This window comes from Hyposmocoma kahamanoa, unplaced genomic scaffold (genome assembly GCF_003589595.1).
Source record: "Hyposmocoma kahamanoa isolate Upper Pololo Valley unplaced genomic scaffold, ASM358959v1 190, whole genome shotgun sequence".
Classification (NCBI taxonomy): domain Eukaryota; kingdom Metazoa; phylum Arthropoda; class Insecta; order Lepidoptera; family Cosmopterigidae; genus Hyposmocoma; species Hyposmocoma kahamanoa.
The window spans coordinates 1704160-1722299 of record NW_020653718.1 but is presented as its reverse complement, the minus strand read 5'-3'; the positions used below and the strand labels follow the sequence as shown (position 1 = coordinate 1722299).

Here is an 18140-nt window from a genome sequence, read left to right as displayed (position 1 = left end):
CCCTTTAGTTTTATTCCGCTAAAACGAATTTGGTACTTTTAATGCGCAAAATTCAACATATCCTGTCGCATGTCACGCGAACTTCAGACATATATTTGTTTCACAAATTTGGGAGGAGCCAATGTCAAAACTTTTTTGGCATGAGAGCTCTTAAGTCGAAGACACTTTTATCATGTGTTCTTTTTGTTTAGTGTCATTGGCACTATTTAGTTTAATCATATACTAACACTACACTAGTTCAAACGGTTTTGTCCGTTTTAAACGTCTTATAATATCTGTTTGAAATATACGTGTGTACCATCTTTTTTGTCCTGTTTCCCTATAACTCATTGTTTTTTTTCCATGTTGTTCAAGCTTCGGAGGAAATACAAGATCGTTTTAGGACTTTTTTTATAATCATAAATTTTCAACTCGTCAATACCAGCTAAGTTTTAAATTATTTCAACTGATAATGGAAAGAGTTCCAACATTTTAAATTGTTATAACAACAGACATATAAAATAGGTTTTAGCAGTATGTTCCATACTCGTGTAGGTAGAATTTGTATGTTCAGGCAATAGGTGATATTTAACCGACTGCAAAAAAGGAGGAGGTTCTCAAAATGACTGTATTTTTAACCGATTTCAAAAAAAGGAGGAGGTTGTAGGGGGTTGTGTGTCGATTGTATGTTTTTTTTGTATGTATTACTTACTGGCCACGGCATATTTTTGTTTTTCTCCTGATATTTCTTAGCATAACAAATTAAATTAAACGTATCATTGATCTCTACAAGTTACTACTCAATAGAAGAGTTCTTGTCAGATAGAGAACTATAAGAAAAATAAATGTTCTATCACTCGTCTGCCACTTGTAATTTGTAATAGCATATTACATTTAGTTTTTTTTTAAAACCTAATTGATGTTTCGTTGTATTTTTATTTTTTAAGATTAGATACGTCAACGTATGCTTATAGATTGCAACATAACAGGGTCCATATATTTGTACGAGATACATTTCTTTGTGTTATCCACGATGCAATATACATATAAATAGAAAAAATCAACTAGTGACAATTTTCTGTGGAATAACTTTACCCGACAGCATAATAGAACAAGACTACGACTACTTAACTCAAAGAATTTCAACGAGAAACGTTTTCACTGGAGGGACTCTAAAGAATTTTATTCTGTTCCGCGCCATATTTGCTTTTCATTTCTAGTTAAAACGAACTAAACTTTGTTAACTTAACATTATATTTCTAGATTTAATTTTAAAATTTAAAAATAGTAGTGGGCCGCCATATTAGTTTTGTTGGAAAACGCAAACACCATTCTATCCGAAAACAATTTCTCACAAAGAACGAAAGCTCAAAGCTTTCTTTGTCTCAAATAATACCTTACACATACAAGGACATTCTGGCGATTTAATACCAATCAAATGAAACAACTGTGTCAGTCTGTTCCACTGTCGTGCACGGTTCTCCTGTATGCAAAGACTTAAGTCATAGTCCATCAAACTGGTTTATTCTTGGCATCATATAAGAATATTATTTGTTAAAAAAATTAAAAAAAAAATATGCCAACATGAAAAGTTTGTGCAATTACCGAGTTTTATTGAAAACGGCTAACGGAAAGTGGATAAAATTCAATAAAACTGATTTCATCCCTTATACGCTACCCTTAGAGGTGGAATATTTTCTTCATATTTAAATGGGACCAATACTGAGGTAACCTCTTTCCAACAAAAAAGAATCATCAAAATGAAAAACATACAAAAAAAAGAACATACAGTCGAATTGAGAACCGAGGAGGACCTTTTTTGAAGTCGGTTAAAAACAAATAACCCTATTTGCTTACTAGATTGTACCGAAAATTAACGGAGTGTTAACTAAAAGGACTTCTTTCTATAAAAATAAGTAAACTGCATAAACTAAATAAAGATTATATTTACACAACAATCTGGTTTTGAAGGGTACAGGTGCTGGTGAAATTACAGGCACATGGGACTTGTTAACCAACTTATGTCTCGGGGTGACGGGCGCAGTGCCCCTCAGATCTTTGCGATATAAAGCTCGGAGTGACACTGCAACTGTTATGGACACGCGTGTAGATTACCATCGGGCGCACGAATTATTCGTCCTGTCACTTGATATTATATATATTAAAGAAACCTAAACGTAAACGCGTGAACACTTAATTAGGAAACACTAGCTATCTCATTAGGCTATCTAAACCCATGGTAGAAGCGTGGAACTAAGAATAACTAGAAGTTCACTGTACGAAGTTTCCTGATTTTACAAAACCGTTTTTCTCTTTCCACTTCCAACCATTTTACAATGAATACATTGAATCAGTTTTTCTGCTCAGTTAGAGCACTTGAAATGTTTTCCTGCCCTCGGTGGAGCTTTGTAACTTTGAAAAAACTTGTTTTGAAGAATAATTACGACGGAAAACCCGTTTCAAGAACTCCAACTCAGCATAAAAAAAACTGATTGAAATGTATTCATTGCAGAATAGACGAGAAATAGGAATAGAAAAGCAGCTATTAACTTTGCTGACAAAGAAGTACTTGAGGCATATTTTTAACCCTGAACCATCGAGTATATAACCAGAAATAGAGACGAAATAAGGGCCATCCATCACTGGCAACACATGAGGCAAATGGGCATTATATCACTTTTAAATATCAACTCTCGTTTGCGCTGAAATCACAAATTAGAAAGCTGAAATAGTACAGCGCCAACAACTAACCTGTGTGTATGGCTTCGTATATTCCAAAAACATTCTGTATTTATTGCAATAAAGATAATATTTCTAACAATCAGGGGCTGTTCCATTCGGTGGTGTGTGAAAAACAGCGAAACATCTAATTAAACAACAATTGAAATCACATTTCATCGGTAATTAAATATTAAAGATGTAATTTTTCAGTTTTCGTCTCTTATAGCAAAGCTCAAGTTAAACTGGACGATTGCAAGTGAAATAATTGACGACACCCGTCACTTCGAAACTTCCGGTCCATAAATTTATTTAACGTAAAGTAAAAGGTAAAGTAAAAAAAACTGCAACAAATAAAATATAGATGTAGAAAACACATTAATGATGTAGAACAGTACATTAATAAAAAAACACTCCCTAACTTAAGCTAAAAAATGGTAGAAGTTAATTTTGCTTATTTATTTAGACACTTACCCCTTATTGGGTTTTATCATGTTGAATTACAGATATTGGATAGACTGTTATTCGCTTATTATGGTCGATACATGATTTACATTGATTGTAATATGATTAAACTTGAAAAGAATAAAATATTAGACAATTTGATTTAGTAGTTCTGTCCGTTATCGCGGTCAAGCAGAGAGTGACCGTGGTACGAAGCAAAAATGAGAAAGTGAAGGAAGATGGAACAATTCAAATTTAAATACAAGCAAAAGAAAAAATGATACGATACAAAAAGGTTAGATGACGGTGTAAGGAGGTCACACCATCACAGTTCGGGCGCCAGTGAAAGGGTTGTAATCCTAACTAGCCGTGACCAGGTTCACGGCAATGAAACGGGAAACTTCCAGTCCACAAAATTAATTAAAAGAAGTAAAGTAAAACGATAGGCTGTAACAATAAAAAGGTAAATGTAAAAAACAGGTACAATAGTATAGAAACACTCCCTACACTTTATGATGGATATTAAGGCACTTACCCTTAAATGGGCCGAGTAACTGAATTACAGATACGTAATCTTAGGTACATGAAGGCTGTAGACTGTTATAGATTATTACATATGATTTAGCTTATTTAATGACGATTATAAACGTAGTAAAGAACCAAAATTAGCGATTATACGCGATGGAATTTGAAACAGCTCCGACTGTTGTGGCGGTCGAGCAGGGAGTCACCGTGGTACGAAAATAAAATGAGAAAGCGATGGAAGATGGAATAATTCAAATTTAAAATTTAAATACAAGTCAAAGAATAAATGATAGGATACAAGCGGAGAGAGGCGATACAAAAAGGTGAGATGACGGTGTAAGGAGGTCACACCGTCACAGAACTCTACTGCTTGAGAACCTCTGGCTCTGGCTAATATGAGTGGACTGCGTATGAATTTATGTGTTTGAAAATGTACGGTGTATACGTTATCGAAAACATGTAGTTTTGTTATTATTTAAAAACTGACGACCTTTCGTGACGTATTTACGCCGCACTAAGAGTTTATTTTGTTCTCTAGAGATAATTTCGGATTTTTTTTTCTATCGAGGAAACAACAAGCAAATTGTGTTTCTAAAGTGTATAATTTGCAGAGTAAATTCGAGAAATGCCTTATGCATTAATTTCATATCTAAAGCTTTAGTAATGATGATACAGCTAGGGATCAAACGAACGCAATTATATCGCAATTACGTATCGCTGCCCCGGCGCAGTCTATATAGGGATGTTCCTTATCTATTTTTAAAGAAAATACACTTATCTGTAGGGCTAGCACGATCTCTATGTGGGAATAGCAGTACCTCGAGCTATATGTCGCTCTCGGCCAAGATTAATTATCATCAAATGTCAATTCATTAACGAAAAAAATATAATGAAATGCGAGTCAATCTACAACTTTTTAGATTTATAACTAGTATCGCAAGAGGTAGCTGATTAAAAAGTTTTAATTAAACGAAAACAATAGTTTATGTGACTGTTACATAATGAATGGCATCAAAGTATGAGAGTGGGTTCACGACTGTTTTAATGCCTAATTATGTATAGTTACGTACACTGCTTTATCTATTACACATATTATAAGCTATCTATCTATGATCAAATGGCGGCATATAAAAACTTTTCTCACGCATATCACGCAACTGTAGCTTTTTTAATTCATAGACAAACTTAGAAATTTGTCAAAATTATTTGCTATTGACATTTTTTCGAATAAAACTTCATCTCGACTGACATTAGAATGAGGTCGAATAAAATTGTTTTGTTTTTCAGAGATGTTCGAAATTTGAATGTAATAATAAAATCGAATTCGATGTAATTATTATGCAATAATGTACAATAATAACATTTTCACAGATAAGATATTTGTTCTAACAAAATAGTTTATGCTGGGCGTAATTTGCGGTTTTTGAACACATCATAGAGGGTTTATGAGTGTGTAGATAAAAAAATGTTTACTTAATATACCGTCAATTCAAAACTGCTGCATTGTTTTGCATTGAGCTTTGACGCGAGTTTGCCGGAAAAGTTGTGCTGGCCAGCGATCCCATATGTGACGATCGTATTAGATTACATTTTTTTAAATTTCGAATTTCGAAAAACAAATGCCGAGTTGTGTCGTAAAATTATACATTCCATAATTTTTACTGCAATTAGCTCTTTCAACGTTGTTATGAAATAATACGAAACTTGATGAGCGGACAAACGTCAAAACGGCCATCATAGCGTGTCGGTACCATAGTTAATGTATGGATCTCAGTCATAAAATGAATATTTATTTTACTTCCGCTTATCCGATCGACTTGAAATGTGATATAGGAAGGTACTATGGAAATCTGATGACATACAATAGTATGGTAACCTTGATCAGTCTATAAACTTTGCAATTTCTCAACTACTTACAATAGAATTATCGTATGTGGTCTCATTATATCGATTGTAAGCTTGCATATCGATACCTGAAATGCCGACTACGCCGAGTTATTTTTGGACTTGTTCTGTTTTTATTTTGTTTTTTATTTTTTTACACAACATTAGTTTTTTGTTTTTTTCCGAATTTGTTTTTTGTTGCTTTACTTTTTTCACAAAATTCAACACTACAAGATTGAAAAAAAATTGTAGTGTTCATTGGAGGCACCGACATTTATTTGCTTTTTGGCGTACACGGTTTTGTATCGGTTGCTTTACATATATTTAACTTGAGGATTCAAATCTTTGTGGGCGTCTGTAACTGATGTTAAAGAGGTCCAGACAATTACCTGGTAGCAGCACATTCCCCTGGCCAGCACGTAGACGCGGTCGAAGAGAGCGAACAGTGAGGCAGAAGGCTGGTGGACAGTACAGACGATAGTGCGGCCCTGGCGCGAAAGCAGACGGAGCAAGACCACCAGCTGCCGGACGGAGACCACGTCCAAACCACTGCAAGACAAAGAAATTTCAGTTACTTTCCTAATAACTAATTCTACACAGACTATAATAATACGGTGTAACTAAACAAAAATAAACAAATGTGTTGAAAAACATAGCGGACAGAACATGTCCAATAAGAAAATAAATAAGTATATTTATAAAGACAACATGTTTTCCATAAATATCACAACGTATTGGTTTCTTTGAAAACACAAATATACGCTATTTAGATCCGAAAAAATAGTATCATTTCCTATGTGTAACAATCGCGAAAACCGAAAAACTCGATATCATAACGTATGTTTATTTATTGTTATTTTTATTTTTATTATAATGGTACACATTATAGAAAACACTTTCTATAACATTATTATTTGAAGAATAAGACCATATTTGAAAAAAAGACCAGTAAATCTGCATTCCATTCACAATTGTATTTATTTATAATTGTTCAGAAAACTATAAATTGTGTGATCTTATGAACTAAAAAAACTAATGATAAAGAAGAACTTGAAAATAGGTAAAGGTGTTAAAACTTATCTAAATCTTGTACTAACAACGGATCTTTTTTTTATGCGGCAAGGCTATCACGGAATATACTTTAAAAAAATTCTCAGACACAATGTATATACATCTGAAACTTATTACGTATGTGTATATTATATACTCACACATAAATACAAATAGATAACCTAAATGCATACCTTTGACGACTTCAATGGCCTAACGGCTTACATTGTTGTCTTTGGATGAGGAGGTGAAATGAAATTTTGAAATTATTAATTTTTTAAATTAATTAAAGAATTTTGTAAATTAGGTTTTGATCTGGGTTTTCCAGGTAGTCATCCGGAGTGTATTAAGTTGCTTTGGTATTCACTGGGAATTCTCTAGTTTGAAACCATATGCTGTTATTATTATTAATTGAGAAATACATTAATCCAGTAAAATGTTACTTCATAAGACATTAACCTTCGATCAAAACTGTTAAGTTAATTTTTAATCGATTACTTAACTACGATTACGATATTCTGAAATCGAAATTTACATATTTTACGGAAAACATCAAATAATTTAAATTTGAATGTCATTACTAACGTAAGCTTAACCTGATTATCATAATTATACTATATTTTTAACTTATATCCAAAACTTTAAGATAATGTTTTCACTGCTTTAGCGGAATGATGAACTACTCAAATTAAACTATGATTTAAAGTGAGTCGACATCAGATTTCGCCAAGCCATTGGTAGCTACTAGGCATTGCTGCCTGCATAGATTATTATACTTTGCAATGGAAACACGATTTTTCGCGCGAGCTCATGAGTGCCCGCACGATCTCGCGTAAGCTCGCGATGGCTATTAACCCTTTGAATGTCAAAGTCATCATCAAATGTAAGCACATAAGAAAAAATCACCGGCGAGTGTCGGATGTAACCCTGGGTGTTACGGACGGCCGTACGCGTCTGGCCGGTCAGAGCGATATATGAGTAGAATTACGTAAATAATTCGGGAGCTCTGATTGGCCGGGCGGTATCCGCGGCAGATTGATAGGGCCTGTACGATGTGGGAGACACCGTATCGTCATATATATAAGAGAATCTTGTAAGATTGGTTGATTCACTTTCATTCTTATTCGATATTCCGATTCGTTGTTCGATTTTATATTTCGACTTGTAAGTCAGATGGACATAGAGATAAGGTGTTCAAATATGTTTATAAGGAAATGTATAGGTACAGTCCACTTTCAGTTAGTAAGTTTCAATAAACCGGAAGATTATGAAGTAATACGGGAGTTTCATTGAAGAAGAAGCCAACAAGTCTGGTCCGTTAGAGATGGATTCAGCCGGGACCCAACACCGGGGTTACTTTATGCAGGACTGAGCTTCTATTGGGCCTCGATTTTTTTATGTGTTCGTCTTCACGCAATCGAATTGGTGACTTTGTAGTATGAAAGTATAGTTGTAGCCGTGATTTTTGTGTAGACAATAAGAAAATATGAAGAATGCGTGACGACAGTCGGCCATGACACGTTAACGAAGTTGGACAGTGTTACCTATCGCGAGATTATGGAATACGTACAATTTGAAATTAAAAAAAGATGGTGTCATTTGATTTTTCTTTCGTTAACACATTGAGTCAAGACGTGGACGTATACACAGAGGGCTGCGTACAGAATGAGAGTTGTAGGTACAAAGAGCCATGGAGCGAGTCATGCTCGGCATCAAACTTAGGGATCGAGTTTCGAATTCCGAAATCCATAGACAAACTAAGGTCCAGGACATGGGAGATTGGATAACGAGTTTAAAATCGAGCCGGACTGGACATGTTGCGAGACGTGGTGAAAACAGGTGGAGTAAGGCGATAACCGAATGGCGGCCAAGAAATGGATATAGAAACGTGAGACGTCCTGTAGCGAGATGGGTGGACGACATTGTCAAAGTTGCGGGCAGTAGATGGGTAAGATTAGCACTGGATAGAGGTGGATGGAAATAAACTACGGGAGGCCTATACCCAGCAGCGGTTGAAGTCGGGCTGTGGATGACGACGATGACAATATATTTAATAATAATTTAGAAATAGAAATAGAAACCATTTATTGTAATATAAAGTGTATCTACGTAACTTGTTACTTCAGTCGCGTGTTGCTAGATGAACTGAAGAGCACAGAATCTTCACTACTGTACAGTACAGTAATGATATACACATTATTCTTTTGTTAATTTTTTCAATTCTGTACTCGAAAGTAAAATAGGTTACTTTTCTGTGGGCATAGGTTTGTGAGAGGATTGTGCAGCACCCAAACAAACCGATGTAGGTGTAAGGTGTATCCACACCGCAATTACCTTTTGTGGAGCAACACTGTGCGACACGTTAAAATTAGGTGACTATCAGTAACTTTTGTTGCTACTTGTACTTTGACATATTTATAGAGACAGCACAGACTCTCCTAATGTTAAGACCTTGTATTTCACTCACATTCACTCGTTGTTGAATTACAACACATTTATCACTTACTCGCCACTTTCTTGATGCACACTGCGACTTATTTATCTAACATAGTTTAAGTCTTCTTTAAACTGTACTAACTCCTTGAACATCTTTCTCATATTTTATTCTTTTCTGGGTCCCAAATGAACAGTTTTATTGTACTGGTTTTGGCACTACAGTTCCTTTTAGTTTACTTGTAAGCCATTTGTTGATAACAATTCGATTGATGCTTGCCCGCCGTCGCGGCAACGGTACTATCTGCTAACACAGTTTGAACCCTTTTGTGGATTTGGATTTTGAGGTTTGGATGTTGCCTGACTGGTCAGCGATCAATCAATAACTAATAATCACTTTATTATTAATAGAAAAATATCGTGGAAGTGAATGCATTGCAGTCTACGTATTGGTGGAATTTTGAATCAAAGTCAAAGTCAAAGATCATTTATTCCATAGGTAAAATAAATTTACACTTGAAAACGTCACATTTACATTACATTAAACTACTCTTCGTTCACTACGCTGACTTCCCTGAGAAGAACGAGCAAGAAACTCTATGGATTGCTCTTTTCAAATAAACTTAAATACTATGGCATACACTTTCAATCAAATTTGTGTGGATTCTGGAGCCGTCTCGTCTTTCCATACATCTTTATCTTAAACGTAGTCTTCAATTTTGTAATATGACTTTTCGATCAAAATATTTTTAATATAGTTTTTAAACTTAGGAAATGATAAACTTAATATATGCTCCCATAAAAGAGTCGTTTACCTTGGTTAATCGAAATCGTGGTACCATGAGTTTGGACTTAGCTCTAAGGTTAATATTATGGATATCTTCCTTCTTATTGAAATTATGTATATTTTTACGGGCATATAAAATATTTGAGTAAATGTACTGTGACGATCAACAATCATGATACCAGTCTCCTCAAACTTTTCTCTTAGAGAAATCCGAGAGCCTTGACGGTACACAGAATGAATCGCTCGTTTTTGCAATACAAATATGGTTTGAATATCTGCCGCTTTACCCCACATGAGAATCCCGTAGGACATTATACTATGGAGTAATTTTTTAGGAGTGATAGACTCTGATTTTAAAACCCTTTTAAACTTAATTAGTGCTAAAATAGCTAAAAAAAAACGAACTTTAGAAAGTCTATTGATGTTGAGGTAACATTCTCTAACAATGTTACCACATGTTGACAGTTTTTCTAAAACTAGGCAACATTACTCAACATATAATAACACGGCAAAATAGACTAACAATAAATAACTTCTTGCTATCAGATGTTGCTGAGTAACGCTTGGAAACGTTTCTCCACAAAAAGCAACTGCGGTGTATCCACACATTGGATGTCAAGAAATCATGTTAGGTAGCATTTTCAAGTGTTTGGAGAAATAAACAAAAATATTAATAGCAATTTTTCATGAAAATAAACCTATGAGATTTCAATTCTCGTCTCTCCTCACCCGTAGAAAACCTTTAGAAGGCTGCCATCAGCTGTGCCTCATCTGACTGTTAGCCGACTGAGATACTTAACACAAAAAATCTACAGAAATCTGTATACGTCTAATCTAATCTGACCTAACCCTGTATAGCTAAAAGCACTAGTTATTATAATTCTACGAATAATTAGCTACGGGTAAAACTTTAACGAGTTGGTTTCCACTGTGCAATTACGAGATTGTAATTACCTGAGTTCTTAAAATACTCAAAGTCAATTGGAAGACAGTTATTAAAGCATTTAAGACACAGTTTACACTTCTTCTATGTATAACCTAATCAGTGTTTAGCGATGCACGTAATTTAAACTACGAAATAATGTACCAGACAACCACACTAATTGCCTGGCCTCAAACTAGGGAATTCCCTGCACTATGAGTACCAGAGCAACGGAATTAACTTTGGGGCACTTCCCAGAATACCCAGACCAGCACTAATTTAGAAAAGTGCATTTTTTATATAAAGAAGGAGGCAAACGAGCAGACGAGCCACTTGATGGGAGGTGGTCATCGTCGCTCATGGACAGTTGCAACATCAGATGAGCTCTCTACCTGCGTTGCCAACCTTTGAGAGCCCTGTAAACACGCTTTTTGAAGAACCCCATGTTATAGCGCCAAGGAAATACTTGCAGGTTCGAGGAAAGAACGAATGAGATGCCCGCGTGGTCTTACAATACCAGGTATCTAAGATGTGGGGATGGACTCTACTCCTTTGGCGGGAGGTGCGATTTTAGTAACGAGACGGTGACACCAGTTCGAAAAGTTCGTGCGAGCACTCCCCATTATAAAGGCGGTAGAACACACACAGAGAGGATTTCCCAAACCGGGAATCGAAGCCGAAAAACTAACTTGGTTCTGGTCTGGGTATTCAGTTTGGCTTCCGTTGATCTGGTAGGTACTTACAGAGAATTGTTTAGTTTGGGATCAAGTTATAATAATGGCGTGCTGTTTTTTTATGATACTAAGTGCCGAGACGTGCGTCTGGTGTTAAGCGATACGCCTGTCGGTAGGAGAATAGGAGAATTGTTTGAAATTATAATGAATTCCTATGATCCGGCCGGAAATGTTATCAATTGTACTGTATTTTTTTATGTGTGTACGTTATGCGATAATTCTGGCATTTGTGAACCGATTCCGATGATTCTTTTTTGTTGGAAAGAGGGTACCTCAATTTGAAGAAAATATTGCACTTGTAACGGTGGCATACTAGGGGATTTTTTATTAATCGCTTTCTTTTTTATTTTAAAGGGTACAAACGGATCGTATCACAATGTAATAGAAACTATATCTGCCGTCTAATCGTCAAATATCCGTTTCAAATAGCAAAAGATAGGTCACAAATTTTCTTTCAAAATTTCAATCAAAATCTCTTTTAAGAACAGGTAAATCTAGTTACCGTATTCGACTTATCGGAACTTACCCGAACTACTAACTAAAATATTATTAAACAATTTAAATATTCTAAAACTTATATACAAGAGTTATGGTTTTTTATGGTATCTCAAATAACTATTTTGTCACTTAACCGCGCATTAGGTAGTGGACGGCAGATATTAAATAACTACCTACAAGTAAAAACAGTTCCCTACTGATAATAATACAATAGCATAATCTCGTACAGAGTACTAAAAAAACCGACCTCAAAAGTACGTGGAATTACGTCTATTTGCTAAGTTTTTTTGAAATATCCCCTAGTTCGCCACTATACAGGACTTGACACTGGAGATAATAAAAATAGGTTCCCACTACGACACTACTTAAAGTATATTGAGAGAAAAACGCCTTGAATTGGAGAAATAGCAAAATCAACCATTAAAGTAATTGCTCCTAAATTAAAGTTAGGCGCTATTTATAAAAATGAATCTTCATGCGTGAACAGCCACCCTTCGAGGTGGATGATTTTCTTCAAAATAAAATTGGACTACTATGGAAGTACCCCCTTGCCAACAAAAAAAGAACCATGAAAATCGGTTCACAAATACTGGAGTTATCGCGTAACATACATACAAAAAAATGAACATACAGTCGAATTGAGAACCTCCTCCTTTTTTGAAGTCGGTTAAAAATAGGTACGGCATTGACAATAATAAACAACTAAATGACATTGCACATCCAAACATGACACATTATAGAAGCAAAGTCACATATACGACAGGTAAACGAATTAGTGACTCGTTATGTAAATGCTTAGCTTTAGTGAATCTCAGACAGAACCTCAGTGCAGTCGATGTTATTGGTGGTAACGTTAATGATACAGTTTATGTTTGCTTTTTCACGTCGCAAGTCAAGGGAAAGTATATGAAGTTTTCGCAGATATCTAAATAGTCTGAAGAGCGGTAAGGCTGATCAATTTTAAAACATAATTTACCATTAAAAAAAATATTATTCCAAGTGTACACATTTAATTCCTGATAATGGAAATCTGACAGTAATGAACATTGACTAAATATCATTACAGATACTAGAATGTATCGTCCGTAATAATTTTTGATCGATGGTCATTATTTGCATAATATGAGCAGTTACGAGAGACAATTGTAGTTAACGATGTGGTTTATTGCTTTCCGATAATTCTAGTCATTACGAATTTATATACATAACCAGAACTAAATTTAGTACACACTATATCTTATTTTCAACTGAATTAAAAAAGGACAAGGTTCTCAATTCGACTCTTTTTGTGTGTGTGTTACGAATGTCGGAGTTATCCATGGTTCCATTCAAATTTTAAGAAAATATTTCACTTTTTAACCGACTTCAAAAAAGGAGGTCTTCAATTCTACTTGATTTTTTTTTATGTATGTTACGCGATAACTCCTAATTTATGAACCGATTTCGATGATTTTTTTTGTGGGAAAGAGCGAGGTACGTGTGTTGGTGATATTACGGGCACATGGGATTGAATTTGAATATACACCTTTTTTATAAAAAAATAGCGACCTCTAAAGTTTGTGGAATTACATCTATTTGCCAAGTGTTAATGTTTTCAACGCCACCAGATGGCGGCGAGAGAATATACCATAGGGGCTCTTCTCTTCTCTGGCTGTTCTTGACCGTCTTCTTGGCAAATTCACCAATTCATGTATACGTTTCTGTAATAAGATTTCGTTTGATATTCAAAATTGCCATTTACGAAGTTTAAAACTATAGCAAAAAAAACTTTATACTAAAGGTTTAGCTCTTGGAGGTTGTTTCGAGCTATTCCTATCTAATCCCCTACAACTCGATATTATGATATTTTGAAATACACTGTAGGGGAACGTGGGTATTGGGAGCCCGCGGGTAATGAGAGCGGTGTTAAACTGGACTTTCCCAAAGCTCGTATTTGTGCAAACGGCACTCCTATGTCTTCGTTAACGTTCGACAAGGTTCGAGTCCCGTGGGCGCCCCCATAGAACCGCGCGTTTAGTCGTATGAGATGATTGTGTGCTTTTCGCTCCGCGCTTATAAAATTTGCTAAATTTCATCATCCCAGGTAAGCATTAAAATGCATAGATACTACAATGTATTTACACTATCTATGTCACCATATCTATCGAATTTTAGAAGTTATGCTTGAAATCACAATAAAAATAGAAATGTTTTTACTGTTTTATTCCTTTTTCAATTCGATGTTACGCGGGTATGGGAGCTATGTGGCTCTCCTTGTCCCATTGCAATATTCACTGGATATTCCTTTAGCACTATCTTGTTTATTTTCATTACTTTTTAACTTATGTATTTTTTTAATACAGTTGCTCAAAACGTGGTATTTTTCGCACTACAAATCGTGCGGAAAGTTGGATTTCTCGCACTAGTGCTTTTTGCTTTTCCAGTTTTTTTTAAATTTACTGTTGTTTTAAGTCTTAAACATAGAACTAAAGAGATTGTATATTTATTTCATATTTATGTGCTTTGTGACGTAAGTCATTCGTCATTACTGTACTATATCTATGGAGAGACCGCATTTTTACACCTATGAAGTAAATGCTCCTTAGTAGCGATTATGTAGAAAATAAAGTAATATAAAATAGTAATTTTAATGTGGCTGAATACTGGCAACATTTGCCATATTGAAAAAAGTCGGCCAAAAAAGTACTAATTTTTTTCATCGTTTACATTCCCGCCTTTTTCATTAACTTTTTTACGATTTGATTTTGTTATTGACAAAGGAATATAATGAGGTTTTTTTTAAATGCTGTTTTATTTTACTTTCAATGTAGGTTTTTCGCAAAGGTATTAAAAAACGTTGTTTGATACACATGCGGATTTGCCATTTTCACTTGTCTCGAGTCTTGACCCTCGCCTCTGGCTCGGGCCAAGATGCCTCAAGACTCGTGAATAATGACTAACTTTTCGCACTTGTATCAAAAATAACTATATATTACTTTAATTATTTTTTTCAGACTAATTATATATAAAGGCTCCCATTTGACACACGGGACTCTTACCGGCACCCATTTGCCGAACTGTGGGGTAATGGGAGCGAATGACATGTTTTAGTTTTTTTCTTTTTAACCAAATATTATATTTTAGTTTCACATTTTTTCTGTTATTATCTAGTACCCAGATATGTGAAGTGTACGTTCATAACCAACTATATATAATATAAATTGCATAAATTATCACTTATTATCAATTTTCCTTAATAGGGTCCCATTCCCCCACGCTCCCCTATCGATTCTATGATGTAAATCTCTATAGATAAATATTCCGTTTTACGCATCAACTATCGGGGTAATTTATTTTTATCTTATATGCTATAGTATGTACTTAAAATTACAATTGAAACAAAATAATATTGTTGTTTGTATATTATAACAAATTTACTATTTCTTTTTGTAACGTGTTTGTAACCTTGGTTTGCAGAGTGCGACTATGGTAGAAAAATAGTTGTCATCGCACTAAGTATAAGAACTGGACACGTTCCATTAAACAGTTTTGCTGTCTTAATGAAAACAATTCTCCTAATTGCGAGTTATGTGGAGTAGTGGAAGATGCATATCATTTGTTACTGGAATGTGTCCAATACGAACAATAGAGTATATAATAAATTGTATATTAAGCAATCCTCACACGAAACAGGCAAAGAGACTGTAACTATTTGTTGAATCGGCTCTCAAGCAACGCCGCCCAGACATGTAAGCTATAGTTTAGGATACGATGGAACTGGTATATACATTGTATAAAAGTTCCTAAATAAATAAATACTAAAAAAACGTGATTGTAAGAATATTGAAAAATAGTATGCATGCAAGGTAAAAATTTTAAATGTCACAGTACCCATCCTATGTGAAATGGACTATAGTTTGCTTTCTTTGTGTTATTGACAAAAACTTTTGCTCGATTCAACAGTTAAAACAAAGCGCATTAAAGTCACTAAGTAACAATATCTGTCCGTTGTTGGAAATTACATATACGGATGTAAGCACGAGCACACCATATGATGGCAGTAATTTGAAAGCGCAGCTGTCCGTTACGCCTGTCCACAAATGATTAGCAATTATCTAATTGCATTACATTGCGAATAACATTCGTGATGTGTGGTAATGCCATTTACGCCTAATATACTCGACTGGAAGTACTATTGTATGTCAGGTTTGTGAATTAATATGTAGGCTAGGTATAGCTATGTATTTGGTAGAGAATTCAATCATGAATAATTCTGTTACAAGCGAAGTAGGGCAGTTGGTTAAAACCCAATCAACTCTCCCGGGTTTTTATCCAAAGCTATTTCGCCCCAAATTAGAAAATTAGAAACCATTTGTACACGTAAAATAATATGTTACCATATAAATTTAAAACATATAAAAATACTAGCCTGTGTGGTCTAAAGATATATGCCTTTCTGCAAGGAAAAGTACCTAGAGGCCAGCAACGGATTTGTCCACGTTCAACGCAGTTCTGCAAACGAAAATTAATACAAAAGGGGCTACTAAAGTTGCAGAAGCTCGGCGAGATGCTGAACAGCTTAAACGATTCTTCACAGCGTGAACAGCACGATGAACTTGGCGAAAATGAAAGTTATGTTCAACGCACCTGTGACCCCGGGACCTGTAACCATAGGTGGGGCTACTCTTGAGGTTGTGCCTAATTACGTCTACCTAGGTCAAAACACCCAACTTGGCAAGCACAACTTCGAGCTATGCCTATGAGCAACGCCGTAGCTATGTCGCATCTTCAGGTTGTCAATCCCATAAAGCCTAAAAACTAAGTCATTTAACCAGTGCGTTCTACGCAGCCGAGACGTGGACATTAATAACACAGGCCTCATCAAAATGGCAGAAAATGACCAAAAAAAAGTTGGTATTGTGTTCATTGGAGGTATCGACGTATGGCTTACTCTGATCAACAATCGGAGAGCATATTACAGCGATTCGCAAATACTTTCACCCTTTCACCATGATGACAGGCACTACAGTGTATGCCATTGCTAAAATATAAAAAGAGAATTTTCTTTTAATTATGTTTAAGGCTTAGTAAAAGTTATCTTTCGGCTTTTCTTGAGTCCTGCGGCAGCGTTCAACACATTTGCCCTATAAATAAGTTCATGATAATGTATTTGACAACAAAAATTATGACGTCATACTAAGCTATAAAACTTCTGCAAGTCGTTGTACAACAGACAACACAGATTGCTTTTTAGACGGCTTGATAATACAAAAAGTTGTTCTGTATACTTTGTTATAATTTATTTCACTTTTGAAAAGAATATAACCTATAAATACAGATAAGCTTCTTTCGAACACCGAAAAAGTTTCTTGGGAAAGTTTCGTTGCTACGTTTTGCATAAAAGTTATATAGACAACAATTTTGTAATTCAACACCTGTTTTAAAACATCATTGTTTAAGGAAATTGGTATCATGGCTTTTGTAAAAATATACATAATATAATTAAGAAAGAAGATATCCATATTAACCTTAAAACTAAGTCCAAATTCATGGTACCACGATTTCGTTTAACTAAATAAATAAATAACGCACACACTCAACATAGCCCCGCACTAGGGCAACCCTGTGTCGCGGGTGCCATAGTCACACACATAGACAACCACAAATTACACTCAAACTCACGAGAGCAATAAATGTAGGCCATACAAATAATTCTCTCGGACCGGGAATCGAACCTGGCACCTCTGTGTGGCAGTCCGGCATGGTAACCGTTCGGCCACGAAGGCAGTTATCATTATATGGTGTAACTAGGGTAAACGATTCTTTTATGGGGAACTATATACGTTTTTACAATAAGATTCCGGAGAATATACATAATGTTTATCATTTCCTAGGTTTAAAACTTACATTAAAACTATCTTAATTGAAAAGTCGTATTGCAAAATTGAAGACTACGTCTTAGGGTAAAGATGTATGGAAAGGCGATATGGTGGGGTCTAGATTCCATACTTTGTTTCAAAGTGTATTCCATAGCATTTAAGTTTATATGAAAAGAGCAATCCCTAGAGTTTCTTGCTCGTTCTCTTCAGGGAAGTCTGCACTGTGAACGAGCAGTAGCTTAAAAAATGACGTTTTCAAGTGTAATTAATTTTACCTATGGAACAAATGGTTCTTCGACTTAAGACTG

General features: G+C 35.1%; 1 protein-coding gene across 2 annotated transcripts in view; it reads right to left on the bottom strand.

Annotated features, from left to right (window-relative positions):
• The window catches only part of LOC113226353 (ATP-binding cassette sub-family G member 1-like), a 220852-nt gene that overhangs the window by 29766 nt on the left and 172946 nt on the right, over positions 1–18140 (bottom strand). For both annotated transcript variants that reach the window (XM_026458941.1, XM_026458942.1), the window contains exon 5: positions 5940–6099. In XM_026458941.1, coding sequence (XP_026314726.1) covers positions 5940–6099 — 160 coding nt within the window. The remainder of the gene's footprint in view (positions 1–5939; positions 6100–18140) is intronic.